The 21081-nt window shown below is 39.7% G+C and overlaps 2 protein-coding genes across 3 annotated transcripts in view; one reads left to right on the forward strand and one right to left on the reverse strand.

The window, feature by feature from the left end:
• Nucleotides 1-629, forward strand: part of TUBG1 (tubulin gamma 1) — a 30166-nt gene extending 29537 nt beyond the window's left edge. Inside the window, exon 11 of the mRNA XM_081970837.1 lies at nt 262-629. Coding sequence (XP_081826963.1) covers nt 262-456 — 195 coding nt within the window. The 3' untranslated portion in view covers nt 457-629. The remainder of the gene's footprint in view (nt 1-261) is intronic.
• A 2871-nt stretch (nt 630-3500) lies between these two features.
• On the reverse strand, nt 3501-20374 carry PLEKHH3 (pleckstrin homology, MyTH4 and FERM domain containing H3). Of its 2 annotated transcripts, none has more exons than XM_081971025.1 (11): nt 19986-20374; nt 12726-12784; nt 11002-11087; nt 10699-10893; nt 10223-10380; nt 9013-9121; nt 8341-8638; nt 7063-7270; nt 6601-6816; nt 4968-5179; nt 3501-3773 (listed from the first exon to the last, which is right to left on the reverse strand). In XM_081971025.1, exons 1-9 carry the CDS (start codon nt 20130-20132, stop codon nt 6808-6810), a joined length of 1269 nt encoding a protein of 422 aa, XP_081827151.1. In that variant the 5' UTR covers nt 20133-20374; the 3' UTR covers nt 3501-3773; nt 4968-5179; nt 6601-6807. The 2 variants fall into 2 exon arrangements, with proteins under 2 accessions (XP_081827151.1, XP_081827150.1); XM_081971024.1 differs by having other exon boundaries at nt 4968-5194.
• Between the last annotated feature and the right edge of the window lie 707 nt (nt 20375-21081).

Genomic DNA, 21081 nt, shown 5'->3' on the forward strand with positions numbered 1-21081 from the left:
GAGTGTAGTAATTTCTGGTGATGGCACCAGTTACTAACTGCATCTTCCTTCTCCCTTTTAAGCAAAATAGCGGCAACCATAGTAAGGAATCCTCTTGCTCTTAGTGTATAATACTTGGAACTGAAAAGAGCAATCCATAACTTTGTTTTATTGTTCCTGTGAAGGATGCTTGCCATTGTTAGAGGCTTATATGATTACTCTACTCCCTCTCTGTAAAATCCTTCCCTATGCCTTTTTTGACCAGTTGTTCTTTTCATCTAGCTCTTTGAGCGTACCTGCCATCAATATGATAAACTGCGCAAGCGTGAAGCCTTCCTGGAACAGTTCCGAAAAGAAGACATGTTCAAAGATAACTTTGATGAACTTGATGACTCCCGAAAGTTTGTCCAGGAGCTGATTGATGAATATCATGCTGCCACTCGGCCTGACTATATCTCTTGGGGCACTCAGGAATAATAAATTAATTGTTAATGTGATTTATATGTATGGAGTAAGTAACTTTCTGTTACTTATATCTGGAAGTAGTTGCAGATCTCTCTCCAAGAGAAGAGATTCCTTCTGTACTGTTGGGTTTACAACTGTTCATTTAACTTTGACTATTCAAAATTATTAAAGCTTTGAAAAAGTGACTAGTAAATTTTTTCACTCTTAGGATCGTTGCAGCATCCCATGGTCACGTGGGGTATCTGTGAAAACTCAAATACTTGGCAATTGGCATGTATTTATGATGGCTGCGGTATCCTGGGGTCATGTGATGACCTTTTGTAACCTTCTGACAAGCATAGTCAATGGGGAAGCCAAATTCACTTAATAACCATGTTACTAGTATAATGAGTGCAGTGATTCACTTAACTGAAAAGGCAGAAAGGTCATAAAATGAGACAAAGCTCCAATAAAAACTCTTTGCTTAGCAATGGAAGTTTTCGACTCGGTTCTGATTATACGTCAAGGGATACCTATATTGGTGAGCTATCATTAAGCCCAGCTTCCTCCTTTCTAAAGGGATCTGGCTAGATTAACATCAAGCAATATACAACTGCAATTGCCTTTATTTTTAACAAAATGCTTTTTCTATGTTAAGCTATGTTCATTTGCACTTGCGCTTATTTAAACATGTTTCTGCTGAGGAAGCCTCAGAGTGGAGAATGAAGTGAAATATCTACAAGCATTTTAAAATAATCCAAACCTGTATTTCCTGCATACATTTCTGGCAATTTTGTATTACCCAGCATTTAATCTGCAGAACCATTAGCATATAATAGATGAAGTAAGATTAAAACAGGAAGGGTAAGATAGGCAGGAGTGGCCTGGGTATCTGTGTAGTTATCTATGCCACTAATGAAGAAACATAGTAACTGATAGTGAACCTACTTCTGCAAATAATTGCTTCATTTTGTCACCGATAGGCGGACTTATTTATATTTTAATTTTTCAATCTGTTCCTCAATGATGCTTATATATTGCAGGTATTATAAGACATACATGCAGGAAATTACAATTACCATAATAACTAAGATTTCATATAATTTGAGACAGCTCACTTTATTCTGTTGTTTACCTACCACAGTGATTTTCAATAGTTAATCTGCTCTGCTCCTGTGTCATTAATCCTTCTATTGCCCTTGTCACTTTCAGGTGATCATCTGGTAGTTGGGACCACTTTTAATACTTTTTTAATTTTCTTTTTAGAGTTCTGCTTAATTTCCCCCCATTTTTTCTCCTCCCTGAAAGTGGCAAGTAAATGCCTTCATTTGATTCTGTCTTGAAAAGGGAGTTTTATACTCATTCCATATTTCTCCCTGAACTCATTGTAGTCTTGTTAAAAGAGCCAGAATACCAACAGCTGACAGAAAAACCTAAGGCAGGCTGGGTTGGTGGAGGGATATCCCTTTTATGCTTTCCTGCCTCATGGAAAGCCAGAAAGAAAAGTATGTGAAGAAGCTTGAGACTCTGCCTGCCTGCTTGCCAATCAGCAGGATAGTTTTCCAAAAACAGAATGGGACCGGATTTGCTATGAGGGGAGAATCTGGCCAAATAAAGATTAGAAAATAAGCCAAAGCAATCTAATCACTGTGGAGAAAAATAATCTGGAGAAACCTGAGCCAATACATAATCTATGGGAGAGGCTATTGGGCAATGTCTCTGAATGTTGCTGACCTTGCTATTTTTAAGCCCCTCCCTCCTCTTCTACTCATGTGATTTAAAATGGAGCAGGCTTGGAAAGAATTTTGGAAGCCAGGTTGCCATTAGCCCAATTTTTGGGAAAAGTAAAATAAAAAGATAATGCTTTATTATAGCGTTGTGTATGTCGTGTTTTGTGAAAAGTCAGCACCTTGCTATTTGGGAGAGAGTGTATATTCTGGTTTAAAGTTGTGTGTTGATCAGGAAAGCAGAACAGGGCTTAATTTTAAGAAAGTTACTAGTTTTTAAAAACAATATTTTATCTATTGTATAAGCCATTTCTCTATGTGGAAAATAGTTGCAAGCATTTAGAAGCATTTTTTTTCCTTTTTGCCTTTAAAACATGTTCATAATTTCTGGATTCCCACGGAAAGATTATAAAGTAATTTCTGGATTCCCACGGAAAGATTATAAAGATTATGATGTTGACTATTTCTCTCATAGAGAAGCTACAAGTGCTTGGAAAAATATGTTGGTATTCTTTAGCTTTAATGTGTAGAGATTGCAGCCATCCTTTTAATATATCTTGATCAGCAACACTCCACAATAAGGCTACAGGTAGTCCCCGACTTATAATAATGGAACCCACCACTAATCACATGTTGCGACAGTCATTAAGAAGACCCATGATTGCCTTAACAAACCCAATCCCTGCTCTTCTCATTGGTCATCAAATGAACCAAGGGGTGCTTCAGTGGTGGGGGAAGTGCTGGGATACTTACTGCAGGCCAAGCCTGCATTGCAGCACCTCTCCAGCTCCCATATGGCCTGCCCTGAGTACTCCCCTACTCTGAAAAAGCCCATGCTCTGCTTCCCATCCTGCTGGGTCAGCAATCTTCTCATAGTTTGTCCCTCTTACCACGTGGACTTCCTATATTGAGGCTAACTATCTCCTAATATGCAGGGAAGTTGAGAGGCCGAAAAGCCAGCTTTCCTTCTCAAATGTAATGTCCAGAATGCAATTCAAAAGGGCAGATTTGCCAATGCCCAAATTTTGTTCACATGACGCAGGACTGCTGCAGTGCCTGTAACTTTGTAAGTCCCTCTGTTTAGCACCATCATTATTCAAACAGTTAAATCAAGGACTACCTCTAAATAATTGCTATTTATCCCTTAATATATATTCTTTAGAGACATCCACAGGAAAGAAAATAATGGCTCTGGCTAGTTTCTTTATCCTTTGTTTGATAGACTTTGTCAGTAGGAATAGTGTGCCAGTTATCATCCAGATGAAGAAAAGGGGCATGAAGAGTAAAACTCTTCAGCTTTCTTTGCAACAGAGTTTTTTTTTTTACACATGAGACGAGGAGACATTTTGTATAAAAAGTATTTAATGAGAACAGATGTGGAAAACAAAGATTTCCTCTGAATAGAAGACATAGTTTATCGACTCCTTAGGAGCAAACAGTATCACTATTATTCTTTTCAAATGACCAGAATATATGCTGATCCAAAACATTTGCCAGGATACGTAGGAGCCAACTCAAAATTCTACCACTGGCATTTTGGGGAATATTTCCCTGTTCATGTGATTTCTGGGAGTTCTTGATGTTGAACATGCTTGTCTGTTGATGCTACAGAACTGTCTTCATCTGAAAAAAGAAAACAACAGATCTTTGGTGTCCGATAAACACGGGTCCTCCCAGCCTTCCAAATACTCTCTGCCTCTTGGACAACCCCAAAACAAAGAGAAAATTAAAGAAGGGTTTGGTATATACCCTTCCAGTCAGAAAAGCTGGAGAAATGTTAAGGACACAGAATATATAGAAATGTTCTGAATACCAGATCTGTCTGTGGAACTTAGTTTGCTTCAATCAACCTGCATACATAGTTAATTAGCAACCTAGTAAGAATACGTTTTTTTGTTCAAATTTGTCAAAGTTGGGTAAAACCAACTTGCCATATTAAACAAACCACATATGGGGGTTTATAGATATATACAAAGAGTTCAAGCAACCATGTTCTTACACTTTTATGTTAAATATTTAACATGTGCATTAATCAAATGTCACACACACTAATACAGCTGGACTCAGAATGGTACAGGAGTGCAGAGCTTTCTGTCAACACCCCTGCGTTTGCTATTGATCCCTTTTCTCATACTGAACAGACTTTCAACTTGATGTACAGATGTACAGACTGTTAACAGAAAGTACTAGCATTTTTTAAAAAAAAAGTTAGACTAGGACAAATAATGTGTACACCTACATTTATTCACCTGTATCAAATTTCTGTAATTGTCTCAATATACAGCAAGGATGTGATTGTAACTACTTATCAAGAGCAGCACTTCAGTTATAGATTGTTTATTATTTCAAAGTCAAATAACCTTTTTCGACTTTCCCTGTTGGGTTACTGTACATAGTGTGAATGACAGGAATTTTATCACTTAAGCAATGTGGGCCTATTATATTTAGAAATATTATGCAGCTCACCTGAAAGTCCTAAAGGTTAGCATTCCCCTGGGTGTAGAACAAGTTGACTCGGGTTGGGAAAAAGATACCTTGGCTAACTATGTATAAAGGTGGAGGAACAGTGAACGTTTGCAGTAATACATTAATTAAAGCAAAACTCACCCATCAAGAGATATTAAAATGAAATCAACTATCTAAGTTGCCTCTGGACAATTCTCATATGCATCAACTATTAATAGAATCAAAAATAATTCTTAGTCCTAATTAAGATCTTAACCAAACTCCTAAAATATTTCCATGTGCCCTTTCACATAAGTGGCTTTGTCCAAATTGGTACCAATCTATTCATATTCTCCGGATGGAGTAACTCACCTGAGAATACCCTGGAAAGGGCAGAGCTAATCACTTTCCAGACTTGTTCAGAGAAGCTTCCATGACCTTCAGTTGTCCCATACTTCATTTCTTCTGATTGTTCATGATGGCCCATATCAAAAAAATAGCCTTCAGGGTACCACTGTGTAGATGTTCTTGCTTCTCTACATATTGCTTGGCCAAAGAAGATCCAAAGTCCAACAGACAGTGCCCTAACAAAAAAGATCCTGCAGATAGGTAATGGTATATAATTATAGGATGTGAAGGTAGTAGATCATAAGAATAAAGCAGGTTAATACAAAACAGCTGGTTGAAGCAGAGGCATAACAAAGTTGCCCTTCAAATTCTGAATGTCTCCTTAAAGATAGGATACTACTACTGATGGATAGTTTATATGGCTGAAACAATAAACCGGCAGAAAATTCATGTTAATTTTGGAATAAAATTCTCTACTTTGGGCTTTACCTCTCACACAGGATGACCTTATCTCCAGCACTAAAAAACAGTGCACACTGCTGGCTGTTGCAAAGGATTAAACTCACATTGAGACATTGAGAAACTATAGTTTCTTAAGTTTCCAATATAATGCCTGCCTACCATAGCTAGAATGCCTGCCTACCATAGCTACATCTTTAGGTAAGACATTGGGGTAGGGACAGTTTGTGTGACTATTTCCTACTATTTCAAAGTTAACAATAGGGGTTTCTGACTTACAGAATGCAGTTTCCAAATTGCAGCTTTAAAGTCTTGCAAGCTTGAATGTTTATTTTGCTTAGTTCTGTCCCAACTTGACAAAGGGAGGCATCTCCCTTGCAAAAGCATGCTACAAGAACCATAGTGGCACAGTGGTTAGAATGCAGTACTGCAGGTTACTTCTGCTGGCAGCCTGCAATTTGGCAGTTCGAATCTCACCAGGCTCAGGGTTGATTCAGCTTTCCATCCTTTCGAGCAGTGGTGGGTTTCCATTTTTTTTTTACTACCGGTTTGCTCGTGCACATGCGCAATGCTTCTTTGCATGCACAGAAGCATTCAGGCGGAGCCTCCCGACACTGCCACTACCAGTTCGCCCGATCCGGGCCAAACCAGGAGAACCCACCTCTGCATCCGAGGAAGGTAAAATGGTTGGTTGCAGATTGTTGGGGGCAATATACTGACTCTGTAAACCAGTTAGAGAGGTCTGTAAAACACTGTGAAGCGGTATATAAGTCTATGTGCTATTGCTACTCTTATGTATTCCTTCAGTCATCTATTTTATACAACTATCTCTCAATACATTATCTGTTGCCCAATAATTCTTAAAAACAAAATATAATATAAAAATGATAAATAAAAACCTACACAACACGATCTGCAACCAAACTGTAAAAAACCTCCCTTCCTGAATCCCTTATGGATGGGACCCAGGTAACACCTCTTCTGAAGAGTCTTATGGGATTGGTGGGTGTAATTGGGAATAGGTGGTCCCTCATATAAGCCAGTCTGATGCCATAATGGTTGCTGCAGTCAGATAGGCTCTAGACTTTGCTTTTTTTTTTTTACAATCAAGATTATAAACACAGTCAACTCTTGATCCCTTTTTTCAATTTAGCTATAACTGACACACATATTTTTAAAGGGGTTTTGTTTTTCATACCTGATAAAACTATTTAATACATTCTTTGAACAGGGTTGCTTATGCTGCCAGTTCTCCATGTGGAAAATAAGTAAGTTGGGGATTCAGGTCACACCCAAACGCAACATCAGTTCTTGAGTCACCTGGGATAAGGTGACAAAGGGGGGGATGACAAAAGGCCTAGTAATGTCCAGTAGGAAAGTATTCAATGCTGCAAACGTCATGGTGTCAAACATGCTGAAGAAAGATAAATGGGATAAGGGGAGGAAGAAACTGATTTAGCAATTTATATGGAGAATAAGAAGCCAAATGTAATTGTTCTACCAGACTACATAGTTAAATGATACTATCTAAGACTAACTCTTTGCTGTTGGTAAGAAACTAGAGTTGTAGAACTTGCTATTTCTAAGAGGAGATAGAAGTTATATTACTAGTATCAATTAGACCCTTTTTTGCATCCCACCAATTAAGCAATCTTCTCACCTTCTGGGCTGTAGCATTAGATGTGATGGCCACATAACAGGTAGTAGTGCCAGAACAATGCGTGGAGTGTGGGATTTCCTGGCTTCCTATTAGTGTCGCAATCTCATCCAAGGAGGGCACACACTCCTGCCCTTTGCTTTTGTGCAGGGCTTGTGCGATTAAATGTCCATAATGGGTCACCGGTGATCTTGGGAACATTTTCTCCACCCTATTGGGTTGGGGAAGATATGGTATTAAGTGAGTGATTCCATTAAGCTTCATTAATAAGAATACTGCACTGACTTCCCTCCAGGATGGCATGCTGGGTGGTGGTGGTGGTGGGGATTTGCTTCTCCTGCCAATAAGCAACCGATTTTGCTACCAAAGCAGGTACCTTGACTGCCAGATCATATGGGAACTGCTAGGAATGACCCAAGACGAATCTTGGACGACCGTGGACTCTCAGTAATCAACAGTAATCAAACAGAGGGGATAATAATTGTAAATTTTGCTTTTTGTCCTTTTTAATGCACATTTTTAATGTTCTGTCCATTTTGGGGTGTTTTTTTTTGGTTGCTTGTTATTTTTTTGGGAATTTGTATTTTAACTTTTTGAATTTTTAAAAAATCAAAAAATTACTAGCGCATGAAATTGCTTGGAAGGTTTTAGGTGGAGGGCATATTTCAGTGTTTTAGAGGCTCCTGCTGGACCGAAGCTGTTTTTCAAATATTGTTCATTAAACATTCTGAATCAAACTGAAGAATAAAGAAATAGATATGTAAAGAATATTGCATCTACAAAAAAATTCCTTCTAAAGGTCTCTCTTTGCACATTGCTCAAATATGTCAAATGAATTATCTTTCTAATCCACTTCCTGCCTACTAGACCATAAGCAGTCTTAATGGAAATGTATTGGCAAACTGGAACTATGTTGTCTCTGAACACATTAAAAAGGGAGGGATCTTTATTCACACCCTTGCGAATAAGAGCTCCTCCATATAGAACAAAGAAGGATGTTGAACACAGACACTCCCCCGCCCCTTTCATATCCGTCAGATTGGGTGAAATAGTTTTTGCCAGTTGCTCTGCATTCAGACCACAGTTTGTGACCAAAGGATTTCACTAAGAATGGGAACTCATGGCCATCCAACTGTGGCTGAACTACAGCTACCAGCAGCACCAACTAGTAAAGCGCTAATGGTGAAGGCTAGGAGTTGTAATTCCTCAACAGGTGGAATTCCCCAGTTTCCATTTCTGCATTAGGCACGTTTTACAATGTTTCCCATTTCCCTGGCTCACCGCTGCAGATGTAGATGCAAATAGCAGAGTATAGGCACAGAAGGTATAAACATGTAGCTCATGCACACAAGCAGCTGCCAATAGCGCAAATCTGTGGGTGCCCCAGGAATAGGGGGCTTTGTTGTCTGTTTCACCAGTTGACAGAATATTTCATCCACCAGGGCTGGAAGGTCATGGCAAGTTTGCAGCACCCCCTGCATGAGAAGGATTGGATCTCGCAATTCTTCAAGCTGTTGTAGTGAATGGAAGAGCTTGACGGCTTCATCACGAAGTCCTGCATAACCTTGGCCACCCTGAGCTGCGAAATTGGGCAAGGTTGGTGTGAGGAGAAGAAGATAAGAAAACAATATTTAAGCCCTTGCTCTCATTTTCTCTGTAGGGAGGGAACTGGTATATTTCATGCACACAGTTTGTATTTAGGTCAAGTACTTTAAATATTGAGTGGTATGGGATTTATTTTCATTTAAATTCAACACAGTTGATATTAATATTTTTTAAAATATTTTAAAAGGTTCCTTTTCTGGCATCTTAAATTTTAGTGGGGTGGTGAGTTTTGGAGGGTCCCTCAAGGCCATGCTCCTGAAAAACCATAAGCAACACAACTTTAGCACATAACAAATAATGACGTCAATAAGTTAAGGATTCTGATTACTAGCAAGAAACCCTACCCACCTGCATAAGGGAAGGGCAGAAGAGGTGCATAAATTGGGCCAGCTGTATAACATAGGATGGGATTGTTGCGATAAATTTGATCCAAGATTTCTGGGCTGTTGTGGTTCTCCTGCAATAGAGAGAGGAAAATGTGGAGGGAAGAGAGAGATCTAATCTATATTTCTACTTATTAAGATTACTAAAATTAACACCAGGTTCTTCATGAACCTTCTTCATTCTTAGAACTGGGGCCCAATCTCTGGAGTTGCCACATTCCAACATAGCACCTTCCTAAGCAGAACATGCTAAGATGACTGTTATTTTTGTAAAGGGCATGACACTTCAGTAATTGCCATTATCTGTGACGCAGAGGCTTCAAAAATCTTCCAATCTCCATCTGTATTTTATAATGTTAGTAAATCTTAGGAGAAATGGGTAATGTATGTACAATAGTACAGCTATGGAGATGAATTGAAATTAAATAACAGAAATAGAAGTAGTCCTTGATTTATTCATTTAGTGACTATTCGAAGTTACAACAGAACTGAAAAAGTGACTTATGACCATTTTTCACATTTATGATCATTGCAGCAGCCCCATGGCCAGGTGATCAAAATCCAGGAACTTGGTGACAGGTTCATATTTATGACATTTGCAGTGTCCCAAGGTCATGTGATCCCCTTTTCACAAGCAAAGTTAATGCGGAAGCCAGATTGAATTAACAACCGTGTTACTAACTTAACAGCTGCGGTGATTCACTTAACAGTGATGGGAAGAAATGTTGTAAAATGGGGCAACACTCACTTAGCAACTGTCTCGCTTAGCAGCAGAAATGTTGGACTCAATTGTGGTCATAAGTTGAGGACTATCTGTATCTTTACACTTACAAATAATTAACTGAAATTGAATTTAATGAATATTCATAGCACCTTTTTGAACAAGATCTGTTCACTGCCATGTGGTTTTAAAAAGTAAACATAAAAACATTTTGATGCACTTAAAATGGCACTGAAATCAAAGCTACCAATTTAACCATAAAGGATTGAGTTCTTGGCCCACTCAAAACATTGCATGGGATTATCTTTTTCTGTCCCCACTTCAAAGAAAAATTGTTGCATGTTTCCCTTGCCTATTTCTGCCAAAATTCTCTCCCAGATCCCTATTGCTAGTTAACCATGCCCCCACTCCTACTCCCAATGGCGCACGTCCTTGTGCTCATTTGGTTCCTCACCTCAATGTCACGCATGAGGAGCTGTGTGGGGGTCTGCAAAGGGGCCTTGCTGATGATAACCTTCTGCAAAGCACAAACCCAGTGTACAGCTTCATTTAAGTGTTCTGTATACAGTCGGTAGCAGTGCTTTCTGCCAAAAACTGTCACTGCCCAGTAGCCTGCAGGAATGGGAGAGAGAAGTACTCATATATAATTAACATGAAGATAATCATAGATAAGTATAAGGAAATTTGACCTACTTTCTTAAAATGTGTGGGTTATATTTTCACTATGCAAAAAGGGAGTAAAAATTAAAAATGCTTCTTAAATAAATATATGGACTATGGATATGTTAGTGGCTGACCACAGCCTGGTAAGAAAACTAAAAAAATCAAGCTTTTGTTGAAATCATTCATTCCTGTTGCCACAAAGAAACTACAATGGTATTAAAGCTGAGCACAAAATTATTTAACAATGCAAAAGCAGACAATCTTTACCTGTTTCCTTATAGGTTTGCTTGTCAGGCCACAGCACAGAGCAGAGGCTGGTGAGAACAAGGGATCCAAGGCGTTGGGCACTCACATCACACCCGCTGTAGTAGTCCAGAGAATCCTCTGTCAACACAAACCAGTATTTGCGAGGACGCAGCCAGGGAGTTTTAATACCTCCTCGGACCTCTCTCTGCAGCCAGCCTGGAAGATGGAAAAAAGCTGAGTCCCTTCAGCCTTAAAACCATTAGATTAGATTTTTTTTTTAATTTGAAAGGGCAGGGGAGGAGAGAAACAAATCTAAGTTCCCACCTTTCACAATAGCATCAGGTTCATGTTGCATCCTTCCACAGTTCTCTGTGATAAGACTGTGTGTCTCTTCAGTCACTGGCAAAGACCTGAAGACAGCAAACAAAGAAGCAACAGGGATCAGTCAGGCCTACATTAATACAAATGAAAGGAGACTGATTGATCTTTCCTTAAGAGTAGACCTATCTTCAGTCCCCCTACTCCTTACTCCAAAAAAATCCAATTTGCTGGGAGCCTGATGTTATCTATCTCACTCTATGGATTTTCATTTGATGGATCAGGAGCCACTACTGATTACAGCTAGATTTTAAGTCATAACAACAGTACTGTATTACTCAGATACATACATCGTTTTACTAATGTGAGCCCGAGAATTTTTGGAAAACCTTCAGGTGTTTTCTCAATGGATTCTCACTTCTGTATACTTCTATGCTTATATGGGGTATAATTCTCAAGTCTCTCTCTTTTTTTATAAGGAAAGAGGAAGAATATTGCCACCACCACCACCATCCCCCCAAAAAAATCCCTTTTCTTCCATAGTTGTGGGAAACTGGTCTGAGATTTTGCACTGTTAACCTCAGACTAAAAATAAGCTGTTTATATAGAAGGGCTGCCAAGAATTTGGGAAACGAAGGAGCTCAGTTGAAGAGAGGATGCTGGCTGGATTGCCTGAGATGAGCGGGGAAGAGATACAGAGAGAAGTCTTGGCATTTGCGCATCGGAGAAAGGGGGGGGGGGGGAGAAAGAGAAGAGAATGCCTCCTTCTCCTCTTCCGCCTCCCTATTCATGATTCTTTATAGCAAATTCTAGATAGTCCAACCCCACAATTACTGCAGATAAGCAAATTTGTCTCTGCAGGCGTTCATGGCATTATCGACTATTTTTCTATTTCTATTACCACAATTACCTAAATGTCCTAGTACCACAATTAGGCTTTGCGGCTCAAGTAAGAATTAAGTACATTCCCAGGTTCTTCTTATGTGCTCCCCTCTCACACACCCCTGCTTCTGTCCTGTTCCCCCTGTCCCTTTCTCCCTTTCTCCCTCCTGGAACAGAATTCTAGTGGCCTCAGCCTCACAAAAGAAACTTCTATTTCCCTCTCCTTTTTCCCAGGCCCACCTTGGCAACAGATAAGAAACAAGAATCACTCGCCCAAATAGTTACTTCCTGCCTGGCTATGCCTGATCCCAGCTGGGAACTATTAGCTCTGAAGCAGAGTGGGAGATGTGTGGGTCACCAGGCAGAATTCTTTCCATGGATTTTTTTGGCTTTCCAGCTGAGAACAAACGGAAAACATCAGGATCGAACAGAGCAGATGCACTTGGAAGGTATTAATTTGGTCTTAGGGGGGAGACTTGGGAATTATACCCAATACTAGGGTTGTACCCTAAAGTGCGAATTAATCATGAACATTATGCTTTTTATTTCTTTCTCCTCTTTTTGCTTCTCAGTTTAACAAAGTGTCAGCTGGAAGCCTGAAGATGAAACCTTTGTCAAGAGGAAAACCATAGGGAAAGGAGGGATATGGAGTTTCTGGTCTGGAACAGGGGAAGTTTTAGAGGGGAAGTTTAATATTTTAGAATGTTAAGAATCTCCCCTTTTTTATGAGAACAATAGCCAGAAATATGACTCTGGCTAACATGTAGCATTCTCCCACGAAAGCACAGCAACTTCCCCACTGCAATGCCAGTTTCCCCCTGCCTCTTATCCAACTCTTTTATGCTCACCTTTCAGAACAACTGCTAGCACGACTGGGTTGAGTGAGATTCACTTGCAAGGTAGAGTCCTGGGAAAAATGGGGTGAATAGAGAGAGAGAAAGAGAAAGAAGAAGAATGTCATCAGAATTCATTCAGAGGCATGAGAGCAGAAAAATGAGAGCAGAAGACACTCTGGAAGACCTAGAAATTAGAATTCCAAGATAGATACTATGTTATCCTGTAATTTCATCCTTTATGTATTCAAAAGTAAAAGGCTATTTAAACAGAAGATGGGAACACATAAATAACATTCATACAGGCATGACGCCTCCCAACCCTACAAGGAAGTAAATTATTAATTTGCACCTTTCCAGGCTGCCTAGCCTGCACTATTGCCCCTCCCAAGCCAGAGCCTGGCTAATCAACCTTCTCACATCCTGCAAGCTGCAGCAGCTGAACAAGTTCCTGTATCCTCAGCCGACCTCGGTGCTGGGCTGCAGTCTCTTCAGAATTGCACAAGCACTCTGTTGGGTAAGATACAGCCCAAAAAAAAAAAAAAGTCCTATTGTAGCCAAAGCTCCCTTCCCCTGCAAAGGGAGAGGGGGAAGAAGCAGACAAGTCCTAACAGAAGACAGGAAACTGTAGTCTCAGGCACCTAATTCATGCAAATTCCCTAATATTGGCAAAATTGTAAGCAAGTTTGAGATTCAGTTGTGATAGTTTGGTGGAATTATAGGATCTAAAACTTTGTACACTTTGTACACAGTCCCCACAAAGGTGCCCCAAATAAAAAAAAATGATGCTGGATTTGTTGTAAGCTGCAGGGAGCGGAGAGAGAGAGAGAGGGAGGGAGGGAGGGAGAGAATGAGAGAGAGAGAGGGAGAGAGGAGACTATATATAAAGTCAAACTGAATGGCAAAAAGTAGGGGGCTACTGCAACAGGTATCGAGTAATGGACAGGACACCAACTGTCCTGTGCCATTTTAACACCTGTTGTAACTTGGCCCAAGTTGGCATAGATCATCATAATCCTGTAAGGCAAGGAGACTAGCAACCATCAACAGAGCATGGAAAGATTGCAACATCAGAACTGAAAAAAATAAAAATATCTAGGAAACAATTGCAAAAATTAATTTTACCCTCATAATTCACTTCTAAAAATTGTATTCTGAACTGCAGATATGGATGGATTATAAACTATAAATTATGGTTTAAATTATGTCTGAGGCACTTAGTAAAGACTATAAAACATTTTATAATCTTAAATGATGTTTTTGGTTGAAACTTAGTTTTTTGCAGTTATATAGTGCTTTTCACATTTCTCAGCCACAATTCTCATGTTCCAGTTCCCTAGAACACCGAGACACGATAGAGCTTGTGACTGTTAATGCCATCTAACTGATTTTCAATATTTTCATTCTGGATGAGAAAGAATGGCATGTATTACTATTGACAGTTACATGCACATGTAGGGAAGGAAAGTAGGGGCAAAAATACTGAGGATGAATAGAAAGATGCACTTTTGAAAACAGGCATGATGTAAGTGTCCTTATTATCATGAGCGAAAAAGACACTGAAAAAAGCAAAGCACATCCAAACATTCATGGATTAACAAGGCTAGCTTTGTTTGAATTAATTACTGAATTTGTAATTTGTAAGTGGACCAAAACAAATCTGACATTTCACTAATGCTGAAATGTACAACTTTACAATTCTTCACTTTTATAGCAGAGTGAATCAAAATCAAGAGTATAGCATTGCATCCTATTAAAATTTCGTCATGTTCTGACTCCTCAACATTGTTTTTACAACTTTTAGAATACGAGGGTTGAAATATTCTTCCTTCAATTATCCGTTACCCTTCCTGCTGCAGCCAGTTGACAGTCACTTTATTTTAGGAGGCAGATACCGGTATCTCTAAAAAAAGGCTTCTGTCAGAAATGTAGAGTAACTTATCTGGAATTTAATTCCCATAAATTAAGAAGAGAAATATGAAACTTTAAATCTTTAGGACATTCTACAGATTTTCATTAAAACAATGAATGGTATGGATCATACCTCTGAGATACTCAGAGCTAACAATGACACAATGTAAGGCAGGAAAAGAGTGGATGAGGAAAAATCTGACAGCTTGCCGAGCAGTTTTCTCATCCTTGCCACTGCCATTATTTGCTTGCAACTCTTTCTCTATGTGCCGTTTCCTCAACAACACTGAAAATAAATAGATAAGGCTCATGCCCACTGGTAAAACAGCCGTCGCCCAGTTCTTACCTAAATGAAGATACCTGCCTGACAAAAGTATATTTATTGTTTGGGGCTGTCGCCTACACAAGCTGCCAACTCAGATATACAATACACATTTTCTCAGGCTCTGACATACAATCCACCTTTAAAAGGCATGACTCTTGGTTCCATACAGATTATAAATAAAATAAATATCATCATGTCCAGCCTGACATGGACAAATGGCTGATGTTACACATTCAGCTTCCTTATTTGTACTGGGAACATCAGGCTTGACTTAGTATCACACCAAAAAAATAGCTAGAAAAGGAGAGAAAGTGCAATTTATAACATTCCAGTACCATCTGATGGTCCATTGGGAGCACTTTATTTTCTTTGTCACTTTTAAATTGGTGGCCACAGCATTGATTCCCGGACAGCTGTTATTTATCTTTAACAGCAATGAATACTTGCATTTTTATATTTGAAGTTAAAGAGAGTGTGCATGTTGTAGTTTTCATTTTTTTTAAAGTTAAATTTGATTTTGTTTGCATTTAATGGGATTGGTCTCAAGGAAGAATCTTTTTTACACACAAACCTCTAGGTTACATGGCCAGGAAGTTGTGCTATGAAATCATGCTGCTTCCTTGTAGTTTTATCATTAACTTGCCAGAAAGTCAGCACAGATTGTGAGAGCCCTACTTCTCTCCTACAACAAAGGTAGGGGGTAACATGACAGGTGAGGTTCCAGAGACAAAGAAGTGACAACAGGAGCTGACAAGCTGCTACCCCAAAATAGGAGATGTGGAGACAAAAGGGCTTAAGGGGAAGAAAAGCTTCATCACAGGCCATTCTATTACAGTTACAAATTCTGATTTATAAAATTCAGAGTAGCTTATCCAAATTCACATGGCAGAGGGTTTTAGTGATCCAGGGTAGAAAATTGACTATCGGTAGTAAAGACTTATGGTGTAAAAATGTTTATTTTTAAAATACCTTAACTTCTCTTGAACTTCTCTTTTCAACAGGACTTCTGTTGAAAAACCAGTCAATTTTAGGATTTTTTAAAAAAATGAGCAGGAAATTAAAATAGACATCATTTGGCCTCAAATCAATATTCCCCTTATTTGGAATTTTACACAGGAAAAGTGGAACAAAAATAAATTTACATTTAAGTAAATTTAAGTAAAGACTATATGTGGAATACTGAGACGAATGTACTTTAAAAAAAAAACCAGTAGTGAGCAAAACTATCAATAAATATAGAACAAAGAGATCAAGTGGGAGAGCTGCTCCCGAGTCTAGATAAAGGCTACGTTTACATAATTGGATGCAATACCATGGTACTAATTTTGTTTGGTAGATTTGTCAAATGGAATTCTATAGGATGTAAAATCCAAGAACTTCTATTTATCATGGGAAAAAATCCTCCAATTATATCACATAGCTAGAACATAAAACTGAAGTAAAAACAACTGAAAGGGAATGCTTGACCAAAACCTCAAATATTAAAGATTTATAGAGTATTGCCTTTCTACAATGGAAACAATGGCAGGAAGAAATTTTCCAAGGGTACAATAGCTTCCAAAGTACAAAAAAAAAAAAGCTGCCCTTTTAAGCAATTAGTAATTGGTTGAAATAGCATATACACGTCAATGTATTTCCAAGTTTCTGTTTTCTGATTAAGAATCTCTGTTTCCATTTCTCCATCTTTCAGTTCTGCTTTCTGCTCCCCACCCCCCAAATGTCGGGGTTGAGCCAATGATCTACCCTATCTCAAGCATGGCAGATGCCCTCTGAATAGACGATAGTTCAGCATGCCTAGTTGACAACCACTGCACAACTGATTTCAGTTTCTGATCTCTCCAACCTGACAAATGTCAAGTTCCCATTTACGAGAAGATCCTAGTAGCTTCGTGCGAAACTTATCCACAGATAGCACAGTATGAGCATATAATTTAGGAGTCAAAAAAGATAACAGAGGGTAGTTATAGAGGTTCATATAATAAGCTTGATACGGAGGGAGAAATATTCAGAATCTTTTTATTAACCTGGCAAAAGATTCAAAAGTAGCAAAAAAAGAGATTTTTGAATTATTGCATATTCAATTCAGACTAGACGCACCAGAAGATGCAGTAGCTATGGATTTAAAATAAGTTTTCTTTAATTTGGCATTTATCATACACTCTGGATCAGTGATGGCAAACCTTTTCGGCACCGAGTGCCCAAGACGGAATGGACATGGGCACGCCGGAGCCCCAGAAACTCAAAAGAACAGAAGAGCAGCTGGCTCTGTGTGCCACCTCTGGCATGCATGCCATAGGTTCGCACCATCACACCTTTAGATGCTATTCCTGTAATCCTCAGCCAGTCATTGATTTTAAAAGAGAGCAATTTATGGGGGGGGAAGTCTTATCAGAGGGTCTTGGAGCGAAATAAAAATGGTAGTTAGAAAGGTAATCTTTTCCTTTCATATCAAGGAAGAATGAAGGAGGGCTGTTGATTCCCAGAATTTTTTTTATTTGATCACTTGAAAATAGGAGGATGGATTGGGAGCTTATCCAGAATCACTCCTCATTTTACCCCTGATATGGGCCTTGTCAAGATTCTCAATTCTCAGAATAATCCCATTGTTGTGGTGGGTGTAGACTATATTTGGAACATTTGTTATCCTTTTCTTTTAATTGATTCCGTATGCTTCCCATCTTCTTGCTCAGAAGGATTAAGCAGAAAATGCTCCTCGGCTTCTGCAAGACAATGTGGGGTTGAGGAAATGCTCCAAAAATAACTTGCATCCAACTACCCCACCAACCACTTGGCACTTCCCTGTAGCATACTTTTAGCACAAGGCCATCTTTGTCCCCCATCCCCAACTTGCCATCAAAATATAGTTTCATAATTTCTCCTTAATTGATGATTGGGGAGCAAGGGGGAAAGTGAAAGAGGACAAATCTGTTATGCAGCTAAATGTAGGGGGATAGGCTGGCTGGTCAAGGTTATTACCCACCGGGCAGATGATTCTCTGAAAACCAGGTGGGTTTTTTTCTTCCGACTTTTGGGAATTCTAATAGCAGATTTGTAGAAAACAAAAGAACTCTAGGCTAGTTTCTTCTAGCAGCTATACTGAACTGCCTCAACATGTTATGTCTTGTTCATCTTGATGATCCTTTTTTTTAACCTAAGAAAGAAAGCTTGAGAGAGAAACTCCCGGAAAAGAAAATGTATCCAGCACATCTGAGCTCTGAATTAAACTGAACTTTTTAAAGATCCCTTGGGGATTTAAAACTAGCCAGTCCTCCAGCCAGCCACCCACACCTCAATTTAGTTTTGTTAGAGAGGACAGCTTGGCCTTTTTACTCTGCCAAGAAGTGACGCCATGAAAAAGATTATCCAGACAAAGGAAATATTTCCTTGGGGACTGAAAATTTTCTGCCCTAGTATAGGCATCCTCATGCCTTTAAAACATAGTTTCATTTGAACCAGAGCTCAGCAATCTGAATTTGATTGGGATGAGAAAGATTTTAGATATGCTGTAAAGCCAATGTTAAGTAGGTAGAAAGTATCTATGAAAATCTGTCTCTTGCAGTTGCCAAGCAAACCTGAACGTAATTTCTGGAAATACACAGAGCTGTTATATGCTTCGTACTTGATTCCCAAAATCCAGTTTGGACCAGAGGGCAAATATAGCATGTTTGTAACTCTAGAAAAGAACTCTAGAAAAAGATGTGACTGCTTTAAAGAGCGCAAGAAACACTTGATTGCATACCTGTGCAGACAGTTGGTAAATAAGAATGGAAGAAACAGTTCACCTTGCTAACTTGGCTACTTTTTCTGAAGGGAATGACCAGATTCAAATGGCGGTGGCAGAGGAATTTTCTTTCTGCTTCTTAAGGGGAAAAGAACAGCAGAACAAAATATGAGGTCAGAGACCTGAAGGCCCTACAGTGAACACTTTTGTAACATTTTGATGGGCTCTATATATTAGTTGTTCATGCCAATCAACACACAGCCTTGTTCTCCATCACTTTGAGGCTCAGCTCTTTGACCCTCTGTCGTAATTAAAAGGAAACAAGGAAGCAATTCCAAGCATCCAAGACAACAGCTTGTCCTATATAACTCATGGCACATGAATTGCATAAATATGAGGAAACATATTTTTTCTGCTCACCTAGGTCAGCATACCACTCCTGCAGTTGGATTAATTGAAAGGTGAAGAACATTTTGCTGTTGTAGATTTTGCTGTTGTAACAGCTTCAGTCAGCACAGTCCATTTTGATGTGTGATGGGAGTTACCATACAGCAACACCTAAAAGCTCCCAGGTTCCCCATTTTGAGGTTAATTTGATTTCTCTAGAGCAGTTTGAAAATGGAGAATGTACATACTTGTGGATAAATCCATTCATGGATAATCCAAACCTGATTTCAGCCCTTAAAATTCTCAATTTATCTGTTATATACATTAGAAGGAAATCAGTTAGCTACCGAGATATAATAGAATCCTTGTGGATTAACACTGAGAAAATCAATCAAATTAAAAGGGGGAAAATTAGGATGAGAATTAAACTAACAACAATAACAAAAGATAGAACTCCTCTACCAGAATAATATCATTTCTTCCAACAATGAATCTGAACATATGAACTTATCTCGTTAATGACAGCTATACTGTAATGCCAGTAGCTTTGAAGGACACCAGGCTAGAAAGGCAACATCAAGGATTGTTCCTTTGCAACTCTTTAAAATAAAGCAACCGAAGAAGAATGTTGGCCCACATTTAATCTGACTCGATCCAGTCAGTGAGCACGTTCTAAGTTGATACTTAGTGGTATCAGAAGATCTTCCAAACCGGAAAAATTTCCAAGGACCACTTTACTCTCTTTTTATTATTGCATCGTTAGTATTTGCATAATATCTTTTGAGTCCCCAGCAGAGGGGTGTGGAACACATCGAGGCAAGCATTTACTCCCCAGACCACAAAAATCGTAGTTTTTCCTTCTAGGTCTCGATAGAATTCCCAAAAGAATGGAACGAAGTTCTGATGTTCCTCCCGCCCGCGCGCAGCTCACCTCATCGCTTTGCCTGCGTAATTCAAAGGATTCTTCAACTTCTTCCTCACCGGCCACCCCCTTGCTTGCCTCACAGTAGTCACGTCGCAGCAAGGTGAAACCTTGCCTGCAACACAGCAGCCACCATAAGCCGCCGGGGAACGGCATTCGTAGCTTAGGTCTGTGCAGTAAAAGCAGGGCAGGAAGGAAGGAAGGAAAAGGAAGGAAGGATTGGGCTGGGTTGGTTGAGGCGCCCAGGGCGCGCTCAGAGAAAGCTTAGAGAAAGATTTTGGCGCCTTGACCTAGCCGTCTGCTCAGCTTGCTTAACCGGGCTCTTGCCCCGCCACCGCTCTCTCCGCCCCAGACCAGGAGCGGGGGAGGGGCACGGCAAGGCCCTGCCGGTTGCCCAAGAAAGTGCCACCCTTTCCGGAGGGAGGGGGGGAGGAGAGGCGGCGGCGGTGTATTTCATCACGTGGGTTGGCTTGGCCGGGAAGGGACGACCGGTCAGTCACTCCGGGAGCGTTCTCTTTCCTCGCTCCTTTGGCTGGAAACGAAGCCAACGTTGAAATGCTTCATGAAAAGCATAAAGTATGTTACCAAAAGCGTCACTGGAACAGGGTGGTGTAGTATTTATTTCCCGGAGAATGGAAAGCGGAGGGCGGGAATGGGAATGGGTACCAAGAGATCTGAAACTTTGCAGGGCAGTAGGAAACCCGGGACAATAAAAGGCATCATTCTTAAATCATTGGGGCTGTCTGCACCATCTACTGACACTCAGACTGGCCAAATATATTTTCGACTAGCGTTTGTGAGAATCACTGCAGGTCAAGTACGGTAATGATGGCTCTCTCCTGCAGTCCCAAGAAATGGGGTGAAGTGATCTAAATTAAGATAACACGAGAACGCTGCTAATAAATTGAAATACTTCCCGATAGGAATCACTATTGTAGAGAACGCCTTGGCTTCCAGGTGACCTTGAAGCAAAAGCAAAAGTGACACCCAATGTATGTGAAAAATAATTATTTTGAAGAAACAAAAGGTTTTTATTCTCTCTGAATGATTAGAACTAGCACTTACAGATTCTGGACTGCTAGGTCAGTAGCACATAGCAGGTAGA

Source organism: Natrix helvetica (assembly GCF_964273705.1).
Source record: "Natrix helvetica genome assembly, chromosome: Z".
Taxonomy (NCBI): Eukaryota; Metazoa; Chordata; class Lepidosauria; order Squamata; family Natricidae; genus Natrix; species Natrix helvetica.